This window comes from Chiloscyllium plagiosum, chromosome 4 (genome assembly GCF_004010195.1).
Source record: "Chiloscyllium plagiosum isolate BGI_BamShark_2017 chromosome 4, ASM401019v2, whole genome shotgun sequence".
In the NCBI taxonomy this organism is placed as follows: Eukaryota; Metazoa; Chordata; class Chondrichthyes; order Orectolobiformes; family Hemiscylliidae; genus Chiloscyllium; species Chiloscyllium plagiosum.
Window position 1 is genome coordinate 17,796,096 of NC_057713.1, and position 19,909 is coordinate 17,816,004.

At 41.5% G+C, this 19,909-nt stretch overlaps 1 protein-coding gene across 1 annotated transcript in view; it reads left to right on the plus strand.

The window, feature by feature from the left end:
- lama1 (laminin, alpha 1) overlaps positions 1 to 19,909 on the plus strand; it is a 290,652-nt gene that overhangs the window by 206,522 nt on the left and 64,221 nt on the right. The window contains exons 34-39 of the mRNA XM_043687534.1: positions 1,101 to 1,212; positions 5,502 to 5,664; positions 9,001 to 9,211; positions 11,102 to 11,218; positions 12,344 to 12,507; positions 14,732 to 14,870. Of these exons, the coding sequence (XP_043543469.1) occupies positions 1,101 to 1,212; positions 5,502 to 5,664; positions 9,001 to 9,211; positions 11,102 to 11,218; positions 12,344 to 12,507; positions 14,732 to 14,870 (906 nt within the window). The remainder of the gene's footprint in view (positions 1 to 1,100; positions 1,213 to 5,501; positions 5,665 to 9,000; positions 9,212 to 11,101; positions 11,219 to 12,343; positions 12,508 to 14,731; positions 14,871 to 19,909) is intronic.

Genomic DNA, 19,909 nt, shown 5'->3' on the forward strand with positions numbered 1-19,909 from the left:
CCAGCCATGGTCCGACACAGCGGGTTTACACACCCCCTCTTGTCCGCTCCCGTTCCCTCTCAGCCCAACAGCCCCCTCCCACATCCACCCTCGCTCCTGTCAGCTCCACCAGTTGACAACTTTTTGACAAGTTCCACCCTTGCCCTCAGGTCAGTATTGGAGAGATTATCTAGGGAAGGGAGTTTTAGGGTAAACCCCTGTGTTGAACTCCAGGGAAAGTGTGGAAAGAGAGAGGGAAGGCGGATTGTCAGTCCTTTGGAGACGGTGCCTGGGCTCCCATCAAGGTCCAGGACTGTTCTCAGCAGCATTTCAGTAAGCCGAATTCACTGTAAACAAAAGGCACAATCAGTGTTGGAAACACCTCTTTAATATAATGTTTCTCTTGGGACCTTGAGATCTTCTTCGGATAATCTGAAATTCGGATAATAGATGTTCGAATAATCGAGGTTCCTCGTAGATCCAATGGCAGATTCCAACAGTGTATTCACTGGTGCATACACATGTGGTGCTATACAAATGCAAGTTTGTTCTTTCATTCCCATAAGAACAGCTTCTTCCCTGCTGTTGTCAGACTTTTGAACAGGCCGCCTATATATTAAAATTGATCTTTCACTGCACCTTCTCTGCAGCTGCAACACTATAATCTGCATTCTGTTCTATTACCCTGATATACTCATGTAAGGTATGAAATTGCCTGGATAACACGCTAAATAATACTTTTCACTGTATCTCAGTAAATATGACAATAATCAAATCCTTGTGTTTTTGCCATTTTGATTCTCTCCCTTTGTAGCAAATAATAAAAGCTGGAAAAGGGTGTGTGGCAGGGTTCTTTAAGTCCGCTTTTGCCAGCTCATATGTTCTCTCCAGTCTCTGGAATATGTCCAGTCACTGCTGAACGTTCTCTGGTGTTGTGCTAAGGTGCAGGGTCTCACTGACTGCATGTTGCTGGTGACATCACAGTGCAGCTGGCCCAGAGGTTACCATGAGGTGACCACAAGCCCACATTCTCACATCAAACCTCATCATGGCTGCTGATAAAAGCCAGGGGGAGAATAGCTGAACCTCTGTGTAAATCTTGCTAAATATTCCTGTCCCAGGTCGCTCTGGAATTGGCTGATGGACACAATCTGGATGAAGCTGTTGGGAGAACACTAACCAGGGGTTTGGAACTTGCAGTTTTTGTAAATAAAACAACCAAGACAATAAATGGTATGTATATGGCAATCACTATATAAGTCTTGTCATTTGATGAGCACTAAGATTGTATTTTAATCAAAGCAGAATTATAAAACCAGTGACTGCTTTTGGTAAATGTAGCAGCGATATCAGGTGGTAAATTGCCATCTGCTGGACAATCATCTGCAGAGCAGTGTTAAAGGTGGGTTTTAAAATAGGCAATAATCATCTGTCTCAGGTAGTTTCAATTCAACAATTCATTAAATAACTATTTAGAACCAGAAGCATATTATGCAGTTTTTAAAGTGGGTTAATTATCTCCTGTCAGAACCTTACTGTCCTTTATTGTTATAATTGTGAAACAAAACAATGAACTAAATAAAGACCAGCATAAAACTGCGTTGTACAAAATACATTGAATGTCCCTTTTATAATTTGAGCTATAGGGAGACGCTGAATAGGCTGGGGTTGTTTTCCCTGGAGCGTCTGAGGCTGAGGGGTGACCTTATAGAGGTTTACAAAATTATGAGGGGCATAGATAGGGTAAATAGGCAAAGTTTTTTCCCTGGGGTCAGGGAGTCCAAAACTAGAGGGCATAGGTTTAGGGTGAGAGGGGAAAGATGTAAAAGAGACCTAAGGGGCAACATTTTCACACTGAGGGTGGTACGTATATGGAATGAGCTGCCAGAGGATGTGGTGGAGGCTGGTACAATGGCAACTTTTAAGAGGCATTTGGATGGGTATATGAATAGGAAGGGTTTGGAGGGATATGGGCCGGGTGCTGGCAGGTGGGACTAGATTGGGTTGGGTATCTGGTCAGCATGGACGATTTGGACCGAAGGGTCTGTTTCCATGCTGTACATCTCTATGACTCGATAGCATTTTTAAGCTGAAAGTAAATTTTCTAATCATTGATACATGCTGCTGTGTGTCCAGTTGTTTAGGAACCGTATTAAGACTCAACATGACTAACATTGCATAGGAATCATGGTATTTGCTTTGTGGAGTTTCTGATCTATAGCTGGTTTGGAATTGCCTCATATAAAACCATGCTTTCAGTTGAGAAAGCAACAGCTATCCTGCGTTGTGAGGGGTCCTGTGCAGCATCACAAGTTTTGAAGACTCTCTCTCAAGGACAGTTTGCAGGTTTGGCGCAGCAGTAAGGCTGAGGTAGTCTGGCATTCAAGGGGGTTAAAAACTTCCCTCCAACAATCCAAGAAAAGATCCTTGAATATTGAGTATCCAGGTGATTTTTTTTAAAAGTGTAATTTCCCTGTGAGTGGTAGACTGTGAATCAGTCACCCCCTTTGAGCCATTTGCCAAATGTTGAGAGTAACCAGAAGGTGGCTGGTCTCTTTATTCCCATTGTTTTTTGGCAGTGCCCTTGGCAATGCTCCAAGCTTCTTCCAGATGCCACTCTCCCGACTGGGAATGGGATGGTTGCTGTGCATTTTTCTGACTTCACAAACCTCCAAGAGAAGAGTATGGTGGCACAGTGGTTAGCACTGCTGCCTCACAGCGCCTGGTACCTGGGTTCAATTCCCGCCTCGGGCAACTGACTGTGTGGAGTTTGCATATTCTCCCCGTGTCTGCGTGGGTTTCCTCCGGGTGCTCCGGTTTCCTCCCACAGTCCAAAGATGTGGAGGTTAGGTGAATTGGTCACGCTAAATTGCCCGTAGTGTTAGGTGAAGGGGTAAATGTAGGGGAATGGGTCTGGGTGGGTTGCTCTTTGGAGGGTCGGTGTGGACTTGTTGGGCCGAAGGGCCTGTTTCCACACTGTAATCTAATCTAATCCCATCTATTCTGCAAGATGACTTATGTTCGAAATGTAAGAACCTCTTAGTTTCAGAATTGTGAAGAAATATATGAAAAAGCATTCATGTAGCATGGAAGTTGCCTGTGTGTTTTATGCATGTGCAATGAGGGCTCCACTAGTCATTCAGATATGGGACCATGACCTGACTGTTATAGAAAATAGTTTCTATGAAAAATTGAGAGCCCCATCCAATGCAGCATTGTATTAACTATAAAGACTGGGAGGAAAGGAAAGGATGCCAATATGATTTACATGAACAAAAATGACTGTGCAATGCAGAAATTAAAAATGTTGCTGTTGTGGAGGGGTAAGTGAAGTTAATTTCTACAACTTCCCAAACAGTGAAATATCTGCTTCGGTTGCTCCAGAAATCAGGACTTTCGTTATTTAGGTGTGGAAGGGGATTGACAGAAAGGGATACTCTGAAAATCTAGGAGAAAGTGAGGACTGCAGATGCTGGAGATCAGAGTCACGAGTGTGATGCTGGAAAAGCACAGCAGGTCAGGCAGCATCCGAGTAGCAGGAAAATCGATGTTTCGGACATAAGCCCTTCATCCTTATGCCTGAAACATCGATTCTCCTGCTCCTTGGATGCTGCCTGGCCTTCTGTGCTTTTCCAGCACCACACTCCTATTCTGAAAATCTGCCTCACAAAATAATTAACAAGCTCGAATTTCTGCAGACCACCATGTTTCCCTATACTTTGAAGAATCTGGCCAGATTCGAGAGACATTGGATGCATGCAATTAATGAGTCAGAACCAGTGTTTTTGCTTTAATATATATGACTTTAAACTGCTCCTCTAACACATGCTAGTGTGAACCACTGGATTTTATCTGGCTGCCATAAGGCTTTCTCAAAGCTGTTAAACAATGCTGAAATAATGGCTGTAATTTGCTGTGGCTAATACAATCTGCCATCATTTGTGGCCAGTTTCCTTGTTGACTGTAGAAACTGGGCAGTAGCTAACGTTAAAGCATGCCAGCTCATGATGCAGGATCAGCTGCTGATCATATTGAAGGTTATGCCATCTTCATCTTTAACTGTAGGGAACAACACTTGTAGTGCGGTACAGGAAACTCACGTCTTAGTCTAACAAGAAGAGACTCCTGTGGTGAACAAGATGTAGTTTAGTTCATGTTAGCAATTAGCTACAAGTTGCACTAATAATGATAGACATCATTACAGACACTATGACAATGACTCGCATTATGTCTCACTCCTTTGTGATCTTAACGGTTGTTCAGTGGTTAGCACTGCTGCCTTACAGCACCAGGGATCTGTGTTCAATTCCACCCTTGGGTGAGTGCCCGTGTGGAGTTTGGACTTTCAGCCCCTGCGTGGGTTTCCTGCAGGTGTTCTGGTTTCTTCCCACAGTCCAAAGATGTGGATGGCTGTGCTAAATTACTTTAGATGTAGAGGCTAAGTGAATTAGCTATGGGAAGTGCAGGGTCACAGGGATAAGGTGAGGAGGTTAACTGGTCAGTCGACCCACTTCAGAGGGTCAGTGTGAACTCGATGGGCTGAATGGCCTGATTCCATGCTGCAGGATTCCATGATTTGACAATTAAGCTGTCCTACCCACAATTCTATATAACATGACTATAGTTTTGGCAGTCCTCATTATTAACCTTTTCAGACACACTCACACAACAGCAGGAGTGAAAGTAAAACAGACAGTTAAACCCTAAGTGATTGGGGCAAACAACTGAAACAGAAACAAAAGCAAAGTGTTGCAGATAGCAGAAATCTGAAATAAAAACTGAAAGTATGAGAGAAACCCAGCAGGAGGAGCAGAGTCTGTGGAGAGAGAAACAAAGCTAACATTTCAAACCCAATATGAGTGTTCTCCTGAAGTGCTCCTAGTCTCAAACTGGACTGGACACCAATAATTATATTCCCTTAACAGTTGGGCAATTGACCTTAGAATGACTTCCTTAACGGTTTTCTATGTTTAACTAGCCTTAAATGGAAAAGTCTTCTTAATTCTGGTTAAACCTTTGTGGCAGAATGAGACATTGCGCATTAGATTGTTAAAACATTGCATTGGTATAAAGCACCGTATCATCCCATTAACTGTGAACAACGCCATGGGAGATCCAAAAGTTAGAAACATGTCTAATGAAGGTAGATATTGCCCTCTTACTTTGAAATTTTTAAAAAATAAATAAATAAATAACAAAGAGACTATCATCTAGAGTGTAGAGGTAAGTTCTAACCTGTAGTTCTAAAGCAAGCTAGTTTCCAAATTACAAAGTTCCTTGACCCAGAGCAAACTAAAATGAATGATATGGTCTTTACCCACCAGATGAACAACTGGGTATGTGAAATAGATCGATGGAATGCCTAATTTTAATAGCATCCATCAGTCCTATTCCACAATTGAATCTTTGTTGTGGTCTTGCCAACCAGTGCGGACCGTGTTCACTTGATAGATTGTTGCTGGTCACGGCCTCTGTTTTCTTCTGTTTATCTTCACTAACTTGTCCTGACTTGTTCTTGTTAGCTCTCGTTGACATGGCAAATCACCTAAATGAAACACTGGGCACTGACCTGAATCTTTCAGACACCAAATTGCAGCAACTCCAGCACGAGATCCTGAATATGCTGGAATCCATGCGGAATAGAGTGTTTAATCATTCAAAAGAAATTTCCGAAATGGAACTAAAGTGAGTCCTGGTGCGTGGTTGTGTAAAGAGCCAGAGCTGCTAAATCGCGCAAGAGTGCTGTTTCAACACAGTTTGTAAATACTAAAACATGCAGCTGAACATATATGACCATTGTGCTTGATATGTGATTAAAATATTAGAGTCATAGAATTATCATAGCAATAAAGGAGGCTGTCATCCCATCATGTCAGCACCGGCTCTCCAAATGAACATCTCACTAAATGAACATCTCACTGAGTGCCTTTCTCTTGTCTTGTCCCTTTGATACGGCATATTGGTTCTTGTCGAAAAGGTTTCAAATTCCCTTTTTTGCCTCAATTGAACTTGTTTCCATCTCAGGGAGTGCATTCCAGATGTCAACCACTCACCGTATGAAAATATTTTCCTCCTAATACTCTTGTTTTCTTTACAAAGCCCTGTGCCCTCACATTCTTGATCTTTTCACATCTCTCATAACTTTGAATATTTCAGTTAGATTTCTTGTCAGCCTTCGCTTAATGTCACCATCTCCAGTCTACCCTCTTAAAATAAATTCTCATCCCTGGAATTATTCTCATAAATGTCTTCTAAGCTAACACTTTTCGTTTCCCATGCACAAGAACACCCAGATCCCTTTGTGCTGCACTTTGCTTAGTGTTCTAAATGATTGTCACGATTAGAGTGATGCTGGAAAAGTACAGCAAGTCAGGCAGTATCCGAGGAGCAGGAAAATCCACGTTTCGGGCAAAAGCCATTCATCAGGAACCCTGGGCTTTTGCCGGAAACGTGGATTTTCCTGCTCCTCAGATGCTGCCTGACCTGTTGTGCTTTTTCAGCACCACTCTAATCTTGACTGTAATCGCCAGCATCTGCAGTACCCACTTCTGCCTGTTCTAAATGAAAGACTGCTTTTTGATTCTTCCTACCAAACGAGATGGCCTCACATTTTCCTGGATTAAACTCCATCTGCCAAATTACTGCCTATTCATACAACCTATCTATATTACCTTGCAGATTCCTATTTGTCTCATCACTTTTGTCCCACTTATTTTTTGAAATGTTAGTAAATTTGGATACATATACAGTGCCCCCTTCTCCATGTCATTAATGTAGATAGTAAATAATTGATTCCTCAGGACTGATTTTTGTCTCACTCCACTCCCAACATCTTTCCAACCTGAAAAAAGATGTATTCATCCCAAATTTCTGCCTTCTGTGTGTTAACCAATCCTTAGTCTATGTTAGTCCTATACTTCCATTGTTTCAAACTCCTATCTTGTGCACTTAGCTTTAATATGGCACCTTGTTGAATGCCTTCTGAAAATTCAAATACATTATTTCATTTGGTTTTTGCTTAGAATATCCTCAAAGAATTTTAGCACCTTTCTGTCAAACATGGATTTAATTTTCACAAAAACCAAAACCTTTTACAAAACCCTACTGCTCCTGTTTGATTGCCTTTAGCATTGCTAAATGACCTGCTATTTCTTCCTTAATAATGGATGCTTGTATTTTCCCAAGGACAGATGTTCACCCAACTGACTTAAAGTTTCCTGTTTCCTGTCTTCCTCTCTTCTTGAATGAGTGTGTCACCTTAATGGTTTTCTAAGCCACAGTAACCTCCCAGAATCTAGTGAGAATTGAGCCAAGGCTGAACTAATGTCATGTACAAGTTCAACTCTAATCTCATTGCCCTTATGCTCTATGCTACCATTAATAAAGCCTAGGATAAAGTATACTTTATTAACTGCTTTCTCAATCTAAATCTATGCTATCACTCTTTAATGAGTTATGCAGAGATACACGAGGTCCCACCGCTCCTGCATCCATTTTTGAATAGTGTCGTTTAATTTGTATCGTCTCTCCATGTTCCTCCTTCCAAATGTAGCACCTTTCACTTTTCCACATGAAACCTCATCTGGCACCTACCTACCTACTCCACTAGCTTGTCAATGTCCTTTTGCAGTTCGACACTATCCTAATAAATCTATTATAAACTTACGGTTTATAATGATTCTAATTTTCACATCATCTGCAAATTTTAAAACTATGCTTTGTGCACCAAGCTCTAAACTATGGAGATAAATATCAGGAAATGCAAGGATCCCAACACTGACCTCTGGGCAACTTCTCTATCAACCTTCCCCAGACTAAACAAAATACATCCATTAAATATTACTCTACTATCGCACAGCCTATTTTGTACTCATATTGTTACCATCCCTTTTATTCCACAGCCTCTAACTTTGCTCCTCAGTCTGTTGTATCACACTGTGTCAAATATTTTTTGCAATTACATGTATCCTACATCAATAGCATGCCCTGATCAACCCTCTCCATTATCTCATTAAAAAGCTCCTGTCTCCTAGTTAAATATGATGTTTTTGCTACTAAATCCACATTGGCTCTCCTTAATTAACCCATATTCATCCATGTGATATTTTTTCACCCTGAAGAGCTATGGTGTTAAGATATTGGGTCGACCATTTTGAACTGAGATGAGGAGAGATTTCTTCATTTGAAAGGTGGTGATCCTGTGGAATTCTCTATCATGAGAGGAGTAGGGAGATAATATAACTCCATGCAGTTAAGAAAGAAATAGATATCTGAGAAATTAATGGTGCATCTAAACGGAGAGCATGTTATGAAGATAGACAATCAGGAATGATCCAGTGACAGAGCTAGCTCAACGGGCTGAATAGCCTACTGCTCCTCTTTTCTATAACTGAGAAACACATGATATGAGTGGGCACCGCTGTGTTTGTCCTGTTGGCATGCCATTGAGTCTACCTGTCCCACAATAATGGTGCTAATGCTGAGAATTCAATCATGGTGACTAAGCCACCTCCATATGGGCAAAGATCCACCAGAAATGTAAACTGACCAGAGAGACCTTGGTCTTTTGAGGGGCAGCAGGAAGATGAGAAAAAAAAGTACAAAAATTACATTTTGTGGCACTTTAGAGTTGTCAATGCAAAAGTACGATAAGAAGCCGTTTCTGAGGATGAGCTGCTTGAGTCAATCAGAAGTATTGTAGGGAGAACTTTCCTCCCATGTAGGTAAAGAGGAGGAATACTGGGGCTGAATGGAGTGTCTAAGTGTGTTGTAGAAGCCAGGCAATGATCGCTGAAGACAGGGTGATGATTGTTGACAAGCTATTATCGTTGGCTTTGACCAAGACAGACCTGTTGGTGTTGGCAGGGCACATACTGCAGTGAAGTTGTTACAAAGCTGATTCTTGGGATGATAGAACTGGGTGGCACTGATAGTGGAGTGTTCAGGTAGGGCTGTACTTACAAATCTATGGACAGTTGTATGTAAGTCCTGATATCTTTATATTTTTCTTTCATAAATCAGAGCGGCACAAGATCTGTTGGCCAGCGTGCAGAAGGAGTTTCAGAAACCCCATAAGGAACTGAAGGACTTGAAAATTAGGGTCAAGGATATGTTAGTCCAACGTGCGAATGGGTTGCAGGAAGCTCAAAAGCTAGTGAATGAAGCACGTTCAAACACCGATGAAAGCAGCAGGATGCTCCTCAGCATCACCAGCGGCCTGCGAGAGCTCCAGGTAAAAGGGAAAATATAAGAGCAGGAGTCAGCCATTTAGCTCCTCAAGCCTGTTCCACTCTTCAACAATTGCTGATCTGTGGCCTAATTTCATATACCTGCCTTTGGCTCATATATCTTAATGCTTTTGCTTAACTAAATATCATCTACCTCAGATTTAAAATGAAGAATGGATCTAACGTCAACTGCCATTTGTGGAAAAGAGCTCTCAACCTGTCCCACCTGCTATGTGTAGAAGTGCTTCCTAACATCTCTCCTCATTATTCTGGCTGTAAATTTTAGACCATGCTTTATAGACTATTCTGGAATCTCCAACTACTGGGAATAGTTTATCTCTATCTACATTATATTTTCATGCTAATATCTTGCATCATCCCTTAACCTTCACAGTTCTAGAGAAATCAGGCCTAATTTGTATGATCTATCCTCATAACATAACTTTTCATAAAGCAAACATCTTAAAATATAATGTGTTGCCCTGCATCACAACTGAGTCTGAAGGGTGTTATGAACCAGACCAAACCCCCTCAAAATATATGAAGGTGATAGTTTAGACCCTAACATTTTCTTATTTTAAAGGTAAGTGTAAGGCGTTGCATTCCAGATGCAATTCAATTGGTCAAACTACCAGGCTTGAAACAAAACACACTTTGTTCATATACTATAATTAAAATACAGACAAAATAAAAGAAGAATTAGCTTAACTGTAACTCTGTTGAAATTCTTAACAAAATAATATAGATATTAACTATTACTAATTAACTGTTCCAATGTAGTAAACACAACCTTGGCAAAGGCAAATTCAGTAAAACAGATTGTCCCACAGGCAATTCTAGCAGCAGGAAAAGACTCCTAACTTGTAAGAGCTTCCACATCCATATGCAAGACCCCAGCAACAGTAGAAAGCTAAAACTGAAAATCCTAATTCTGTGGGAGCTTGACCCCACCCATTCAGGCTAGTTCTATTGTTCCAACTTAAAAATCCAAGGCCTCACAAGCTGGTTGCTTTATTGATTTTGAAGCAGATTGCTCTTCACTTCTGTCTCAACTTCATTTAAAAAAAAGGACAAAATACATCTCTTAAAGCCATAGCACCATCACAAGGGTTAATTCTTTAACATTGAACTCGAGACCTTCCCAGCCATGAACAGTCATTGCCGAAATTTGAGAGATTTCAAGAGCAGAGATGTCCAGCAAAAGTTCTCAGTTCAAGGGATAAGATTCTGTGTAGATTTTACTCTTGATATAGCAACAAGTTAGAAACAGCAGAGGGTGTAGGGCGACACAGTAATAAATATTCCCAATTCATAGCTGATTCACAGAAATCTCTCGGAGTAGAGCCTCTGAAAACTTGCACTTATATCCCTGCCCATAAAAATACAGCATTACTTTTTTCTCTCATTTGCCTCGTGGGATGAGGCATTGCTGACTAGGTCAACGTTTACCGCCCCTCTTTAATTGCCCAGAGCACTATTAAGTGTCATCCTGTTGCTGCAGGTATGTAGACCAAACCAGGTAAAGGTGGCAGATTTCCTTCCCAGAAGAGCATAGTGTAACGGATGGGTTTTTAATTATGGCAGGTTGTTCCATGGTTGATATTTGGCGAATTGTTTATTCTAGAGTATTATTGAATTCAAATTTCAACATCTGCCATTGATGGGATTTGAACTCACGCCCCGAGAACCTTAATTTTTAAATTCTAGATTTCTCATCCAATGGAATTACCCTGCAAATACTAACAAACTTGGGGGTTCATTAATTGACAGAAAATGAGGTCCTTCAGCATATCAAGCCCCTGTCATTCAGGTTTGGTTAGTACTAGTAAGTCTTTGTTGGAAAAGACCATGTTTTGGTCAAATTGCTAACTCATGTCAAATTCAACCATCCACAGGAAAAACAGCAGACTGTGAGGAGTATCAAGACACTGACAACAAGCCTGATCCAAGATGGGCGAGAGATGCTGGACACTGCAGCAAATATGACACAAGACATTGTGAACAACACAGCTGTAAGTTTCATTGCAGTTGCTGACTTTGGTTTTCATGTTACTCTTCCAGCCAATGTTGCCAACTAAGGCAGCAAGCATGCCATTTGGCTTCTGGCTTCCTACCAGTGCTCCTCTACAGCAAATCATCAGGTAATGTGAGAATGTGGGCTGTGGAGACTGTCCCCATGACCTGGAAATCAGGAGCTGCTCTGCACCCTACGTCTTTGTGACAACATTGAATAGTTTCAGCGTTGTAAATACCACACGATGAATTAAAATTTCAATTTTAATTCGACATTCATCCAGTTAATAATTAACCTGCCATAAATTTGTATTTTAATTGATTGTATTGTGTCACTCGAGGTGACGTCGCCTCAGTTATTTGATACAGTGACATTAGTTTGGGTTGAGGAGCTAACTGAACTACTGCTGTTCCGATGAACAAAACTTAGCTGCAAGAGCCAAATTTTCAATTTGGATTGGATTTGTGCAAATCATTTCAAATAAATTATTTAACTTTTTTTTAATTCACTCATGCAATGTGGGCATCAATGGCTGAACCAACATTTATTGCATGTCCCTTGTTCCCCTTGAGAAAGTGCTGGTACAGTCATGGCACAGTCACAAGCCACATGTCATCCTGACTTGGAACTAGTCAGAAGTTACATGACACCAGGTTATAGCCCTATAGATTTATTTGATATCACAAGCTTTCGGAGCGCTGCTCCTTTGCCTGGTGAAGTGGTTCATCACATGACCTGACGAATGGGCAGCATTCCAAAAGCTTGTGATTTCAAATAAACCTGTTGGAATTTAAATTGGTGTCATGTGACTTCTGACTTTGTCCACCCCAGTCCAACACTGGCACCTCAACATCATCTGTTGGAACTAGATACCCATTCCTTCATTTTCACTGGGTCCAAAGTTTGGAACTCCTTCATTAACAGCACCATGAGTACTGTTACATACCATGGACTGTAGCAATTCAAGAAGGATGCTCACCATCACTGTGTTGAGGAAATTAGAAAAAGGTAATAAATGTTGGCCTATCAATGATGCTCATATCCTATAGAAGTCTTCAAAAAAAACATCTTTGTGTATCTTCTGCGTTTTGTTAAAATTGTTGCGCTGTATTGTTGACCGCAGTTTCTGGAGCAATACAGTGACCAGCTGGATTTGTGGAATACTAAGATGAGGATGCACCTTGACAAGTTGGTAATGGAGATGACTCAAAAGAGTGTGCTCAGCCTCGTCTATAAGGCAGAAGACCATGCTGAAGAACTCAGTGAGATTGCGAATCTGCTGAACAGGTCGGTCTATGTAACTGGTTCCTCTGTAGCAGTCATAGTCTGTTCGGTCCCAGTGTGACCAGTAAGCCACCTCCCCCTTCACAATTCATGGCCATCAAGAAAACAAAGTTAGAGTGACCACATATACATGTGCCAGCTGTGAGGCAGTTTGGTAGCACTCTCACCTCTGAGTCACTCACTCAGGTTTTGGGCTCTTGTTCCATTCTCAGACTTGAACGCACAAGTGTGATGCTGAGCAGAGTGTGTACTATGGCAGATGCTATCTTTCAGATGAAATCTCAAACTAAAGCCTCTATCTGCCTTCTCTGGTAGCTAGGAGAAAGTGAGGACTGCAGATGCTGGAGATTAGAGTTGAAAAGTGTGGCGCTGGAAAAGCACAGCAGGTCAGGCAGCATCCGAGGAGAAAGACAATTTACATTTCAAGCATAAGCCTTTCAGATCCCATGGTACTGTTTTGGAGAAAATCAGGAAGGTTAGTCTTCATACATCACCCAAATAATGTGAGAAAAACTGATTACCTGCTCATGTTTGTTTGCTGTGTGAACAATTAGCTGCAGCATTTCCTACTTTACAACATTTCCATAGTATTTCAGGGGCTGTGAAGTCCGTTGGGATGTTTGTTGGTCATGATATAATTTTGAGTCTTTTTCTTTGATCATTTTGTTTTGTGGTCATAAAACCAGTTCAGATCAGTTACTTGTGTGAGCCTTAAGTAGGAGAAAGTGAGGTCTGCAGATGCTGGAGATCAGAGCTGAAAATGTGTTGCTGGAAAAGCGCAGCAGGTCAGGCAGCATCCAGGGAACAGGAGAATCGACGTTGCGGGCATAAGCCCTTCTTCAGGCCCTGAAGAAGCCCTGAAGAAGGGCTTATGCCCGAAACGTCGATTCTCCTGTTCCCTGGATGCTGCCTGACCTGCTGCGCTTTTCCAGCAACACATTTTCAGCTCTGAGCCTTAAGTAAACTAGCATTGTTTTTGTCTCCAGGTGAGAGGTTTGTGGGTTCAAGTCCATTGTCGGACTTGAGCTAAAAATAAAGGCTGTCATTGAAACATGGAAAATAAAAATAAGAGAAGGCTACTCGGCTCTTCAAGCCTGCTCTATTATTCAGTATGATCATGGCTGGTCTTCCAACTAAACCTACAGCCATCTCACAGGCCTAACCATTCAAATACAAGGTTGATTGTATGCACCCAAATCTTGAAATAAAAGGCCACCATTTTCTAAATGTTGACGCAGCATTAATACTTAGGGCAGCACAGTGGCTCAGTGGTTAGCACTGCTGCCTCTCAGCGCCAGGGACCCAGATTCAACTCCAGCCTCGGGTGACTGTGTGGAGTAGGCATGTTCTCCCCGTGTCTGTGTGGAAGTCCAGAAATGTGCAGTGGATTAGCCATGAGGAATGCAGGGTTACAGGGATAAGAAAGGGGTGGTGGGGATGGATGTGGGTGGGATGGCCTTCATGTGTCTATGTGGGTTAAATGGGCTGAATGGCCTGCTTCCACATTGTAAGGATTCTGTGAAAATAGTTATTGTCAAATAAGTGGTCCTTCAGATTTAATGCATCTGGGAAAAGTTCTATTTCATTTGACGATATTTGTGTTTTTCTTGGATTCCAGGTGAATATTTGTTAGTTTGACCAAAATGCAGACCATACTGGCAAGTTAGCTCTTGCACAGGCCACTGAATGAATAGAATGTCTTCTATCTGCAGAATGTGCTTCATCAGTTTCTATATGTTACGGTTTCTATATGTTAAACTTCAGAACATATACCGCCATGTTCTTCTTGAGACAGGTGTCATGAAGTTTATTAACATCACTAACTATTTCACAGCTACAACCTTGCACAAACAGCACAAACTGCTGTTACTGTCCCTTACACACACGGTTGGCTGACCCCTTTACAAAGAGACCCGCCTGAAGGCAAGGCGGATAACTTGATATCGAAAGATTACATGTTGTATAGCAGAAGCTCCAGGTTTATTCAGTCAGCTATCTCAGCCTTAGTGCAACAGCTGTAGCCTACAATGAAAGGAGAATTTGGTTCTCATTCAGAAATAAATATCTGGGAGCCAGATTGTCTCATCCTTTTCATCCAGAGTAGGGGAAGGCAGAGTGAAGAAAGTAAGCACTGATATCATACACGGAGAAGTGCAATTTTTGGTTATAGTAGCACACCTGTGTAACACTCATTGAGCCACTTAACTGAACCATTTCCTGTTATTAGTTCCCTTGCAGCTGTAAGAAACATGTCTCTGAATGCCACAGTGGCCATCAACACACACTCCAATATCAAAGCACTCATTGATGAAGCTGCAAGCATTGCATTGGAAGCTAGGAACAAAGCTGATGCTGCATTGAAGTTGGTGAGTATTTTCACAGGGTCACAGATTCTTTATGATACACATGGGGGGCATCTGGTCCATTGTATCTGCACCAGCTCTCTGTATGAGCTCTATGACAGAGTGCCATCCTCCAGCCATAAATGTGTTTCTGTTTAAATGGTCATCCAATGCCCTCTTGAATATCTCAGTGGTTAGCACTGCTTCCTCACAGCGTCAGGGACTCGGGTTTGATTCCAGCCTTGGGCAACTGTCTGTGTGCAGTTTGCACATTCTCCCCATATCTGCGAGGGTTTCCTCCGACAGTCCAAAAATGTGCAGTTCAGCTGGGTTGGCCATGCTAAATTGCTCATCGTGTATGAGGATGTGCAGGCTAGGTAGATTAGCCATTGGAAATGCAGGATTACAGGGATAGTTTGGGGGCGTGGGTTGGGTGAGTCTGGGTGGGGTGCTCTGTGGAGGGTCATTGTGAACTCGATGGAATGAATGGCCTGCTTCCATGCTGTAAGGATTCTATAATTTCTAGCTGCTGCTTGTGAGAGAGTGTTTTCTCGAATTGCACTTAGTCCCAGGGATATTTCACACAAGAGTCTTGCTCATCCTTAAGCCGAGTCTCTGCTAAAGCCACAACCTGATTCAGGTAGTAGCATGCACAATCCCACCTCATCACCAAATACAACACACCTTTGCTGTTAAAAAAATGTGCAGTGCAGGAGGAGTCAACACCAAGTTAAACTGGTTTATACATAGCTATGAACATAGCCACAAGAAGTTGCTACTAAATGCTATATAACTCTTTTTTTTTCCATTTACAAGTGTCATTTTATTTCATTAGATGAACTCTTATCAGTATAGCAGAGTTTATATTATGGATTAAGAAATTCTTTCACACTGTTGTTGGAAACAAAACCTGCAGTCATCACTGAATGTTTGAGCCTAACCATTCAAGTATAAATTTGCCTGCATGCACCCAAATGTTTAGAATAAATGCATTCTTTTTCTAAATCTTTGAAGCTGCCTTAATATTCTTAACATTGAAAATGTGATTGTCGTGATTGAATTGAGGTCAGCCGGCTGGACATCATAGAGTATGAGTCTCTGATTGGGGCTGTTAATCTGATCCAGTCAGGGACCCCTGGCTCACAGATAAAAAGAGGAGTGAGCAGATATGCTGCTCAGTCTGGGAGGTGGCTCTGATGAGGCTGTACAGAGTCCAGGATGTAATAAAGGGTGATTTGGTGACGGGATACCGGCCTCTGTGTAGTTACTTCAATAATAAAGAAGTTTTAGTGCATCTGAAAAAGTACATGCTATTGTTCTACTACACTGGACAGTATTTGTATTTTTTTTTCTCTGAATCCAATTGAATATTTGTTACTTTAACTGAATTAGAATTTGAATTTCACTTAGTAATCTATACTTGTGACTCTTCCATCTTATTTACTTTAACCATTCACGTGCAAGCCATGTAATGTTGGTTCTGAAAGTTTTCATTTACCTTTCATTTCTGTTCCACCTTCTAACTTAGTGTTCTCTATTCTAGTGCTAACTGTCTCGTCCAATATTCCACTTTCTTACTGGTAATAGCTAAACCGAGCTACAACCTATCTCACCACTCAAGATCAATTTCTGAGACATTTTTCTCCTATTTGTAGAGAATTGGTCATGAAGAGTGCAGAGAACATGTTTATGACTTTGGACAAAAAGCAAACTGAAGCTTAAAGTCTTTCACACCGTCCCATTGCCAGCTATGGTTCAGTGCGTAGCATCTTCTTTCTTAGACTGAAGATTCAAGCCGCAATCTCGAAACTGAAGTGTGAAAATCTAGGTGAACATTTCAGTCCAATGCAGTACTGAAGAAGAGCTGCACAGTCGATCATGCTGGTTTTTGAAAGAGATGTTAAGTAAAGGCATTCTCTGCTTTTTAAGGTAGACATAAAAGAGGAGCAAGTGAGTTATTCCCATGTCCTGGCCAATTTTTATCCATCAATCAACGTCACAAAAAAAAAACAGATGATCTGATGAATATCACATTCCTATTTGTGGCCATTTGCTGTGTAGAAATTAACCGGCATGTTTCCTACATTAAAACACTGCCCACACTCCACAAGGTGCTGCATTGGCTATAAAACACTCTTTGAGACATCTGTTGGTTGTGAAAAACACCAGAAGTATTCAAATCCATCTTTCCTTTTAACTCTCACACTGGATTAGTCATTGCTATATTTAGATTCATTGCATTTTATCTTTTGCTAATGAAAGTTGCTCATTGATAGTTCATGTTTTCCTTTGTTGCTGTGGTAAGATCAAGTCTGGGTTGTTAACAAAAAGCAGTCCACACTGATGGCAGTGTACTTTTACACAGTATTAGCTGCCTTTAGGAGATAATAAGAAGGGACATCCCTAGAACTCAACACGCTCATTTCCCAGTTCCATGTGATTTGATGCTGTTTTGACATAATTCCTTCCACACAGGCTCAGTAGCCATTATTATAAAGGTACAATGAACACTTTACTGCAAAAAAACTCCCACAAATTCAACTCCTGCTACATCCCCCATCATCCTCACTTCATGCCACCCTCTTTCCAAGTCACTTTTGCCTGAGACATCAATCTGCAACAGTATTCTCAGAACTCTTGGAAAACGTATTTGTTCCTGTATTGATTTCTTCCAGACACAATGGAAACAGACCCTTCTGTGCAACTCAGCCATGCCAAACAAGTTTCCCAAATTAAACTATTCCCACATGCCTGTGTTTGGCCACTGTCCCTGCATATCCTTCCTATTCATGCACCTTTCCAAATGTCTTTTGGATGTTGTAACTGTACCTGTATGTCCCAATTCCTCTGGGAGTTCATTCCACACACCCTCTGTGTGTAAATGTTGCCCGTCAGGTCCCTTTTAAATCTTTCTCCTCCTAGTTTTAAACTCCCCACCTTGGGGAAAAGACCTTTGGCATTCACCATATCCATGCGCCTCATGATTTTATAAACTTCGATAAGATCACCCCTCAACCTCCTACACTCCAGGGAAAAAAACTCCCATAACCTTATAATCCTTATAACTCAAACCCCCCCTGTCCTGGCAACGTCCTGGTAAATACTTTCTGAATCGTCTTCAACTTAATAATGTCCTTCGTAAAGCAGGGCAACCAGAACTGTACACAGTACTCCACAAGTGGCCTCACCAACATCTTGCACAACCTCAACATGATGCTCTATACTCAATGATCTGAGCAACAAAGGCAAGCCTTTGTTAAATGCCTTCTCAACCAACCTGTCTACCTGTGATGCAACTTTCAAAGAACTATGTACCAGAACCCCTGGGTCTCTCTGTTCAACAACACTACCCAGGACCCTTTCATTAACTGTATAAGTCCTGCCTTGTTCATTTTAACAAAACACAAACCTCGCATTTATCTGAATTAAACATCATCTACCATTCCTCGGCGGTTTAGCCCCATTGATCAAGATCCTTTTGTAATTTTAGATAACGTTCTTCAGTGTCGATTATACAACCAGTTTTGGCGTCATCGGCAAACTTACTAACAAAGCCTGCTAAATCCCATCCAAATCATTTATCTAAATGACAAATGACAGTGGACCCAGCACCGATTCCTGCAGAACACCATTGGCCACAGACCTCCAAAAAAAAGCCCTCCACCACCACCCTCTGTCTCTTTCTGTTAACCAATTTTGTGTCCAATTGGCAAGCTCTCCCTGAATCCCATGTGATCTAACTTTACTGATCAGTCTACCACGTGGAATAATGTCAAAGGCTTTACTAAAGTCTAGAAAGATAATGTCTACCAGACAGATGGCAGCTTCTCTAACCAGCTGGTTCCTGGTCTTTGACATTGTTATGTTTAGTTAAGCCTGTCAGTCTTCACTAATTCATGTGCAGACCTGATCTTAGTACAGTTACTGAACTAAATAAAGGCTTGTTTCTGTGGAACACTGCAGCACTCAGGTGCACAATACCGGCAGTAAGAAATCTGCATTTTTACCTGGAATCATTTAATCATACTTAGGAACATAAATGATTTTTGGAGTGGATAAAATCCACAATAATCATCAAGTCTGTCTCCTGTTCAATAGATCTCAGCCATGTAAACAACCAAATTCCTTATTCCCTCCTCTCACTGGAAACTCTTTTCACTAAATTTTGATTGCACTGCCCTCCTCAATGTCCTTTCTTGCACATTTTCTTACAAACAAGTTTCCGTAAGATCTTAAGAAATAGAAACAGGAGTAGGCCATTCAGCCCCTCCAGCCTGCTCCACCATTCAGTCCAACCCATTGCTAATCTGACATTCCTCACGTCCACTTTCCTGCCATTTCCCCACAACCTTTGTATCTCAACCTTAAACACACAGAAGGACTCTGCCCCTACAGATAGAGTCATAGAGATGTACAGCACAGAAATAGACACTTCGGTCCAACCCGTCCATGCTGATCAGATATCCCAACCCAATCTAGTCCCACCTGCTAGCACCCAGCCCATATCCCTCCAAACCCTTCCTATTCGTATACCCATCCAAATGCCTCTTAAATGTTGCAATTGTACTTCCTCTGGCAGCTCATTCCATACACGTACCACCCTCTGTGTGAAAAGGTTGCCCCTTAGGTCTCTTTTATATCTTTCCCCTCTCACCCTAAACCTATGCCCTCTAGTTCTGGTCTCCCCGACCCCAGGGAAGAGACTTTATCTATTTTTCCTATCCATGCCCCTCATAAAGGAATTCCGAAGACACTCAACCCTTGGAGAGAAGAAATCCCTCCATACCTCAGTCTTAAGTTTTCACGATTGAATTCTGAGATGATGTTGTCCAGTCCGAGTGTCTCCCATGAGGGGATATGTTCTCAGCATTCACCCTGTCAAACCCCTTGCGAAACCTCGATGTTTCAATGAGATCCCCTCTCATTCTTTTAAACTCCAGTGAGTAGAGTCCCAATCTCTTAGCCTTTGCTCATAAGACAAGTTGTAGTAATGTCCATTTAATAATAATTTATTTAGTATTTTACCTTATGTATAATTTAATCAGTAATTTATTCTGTAATCC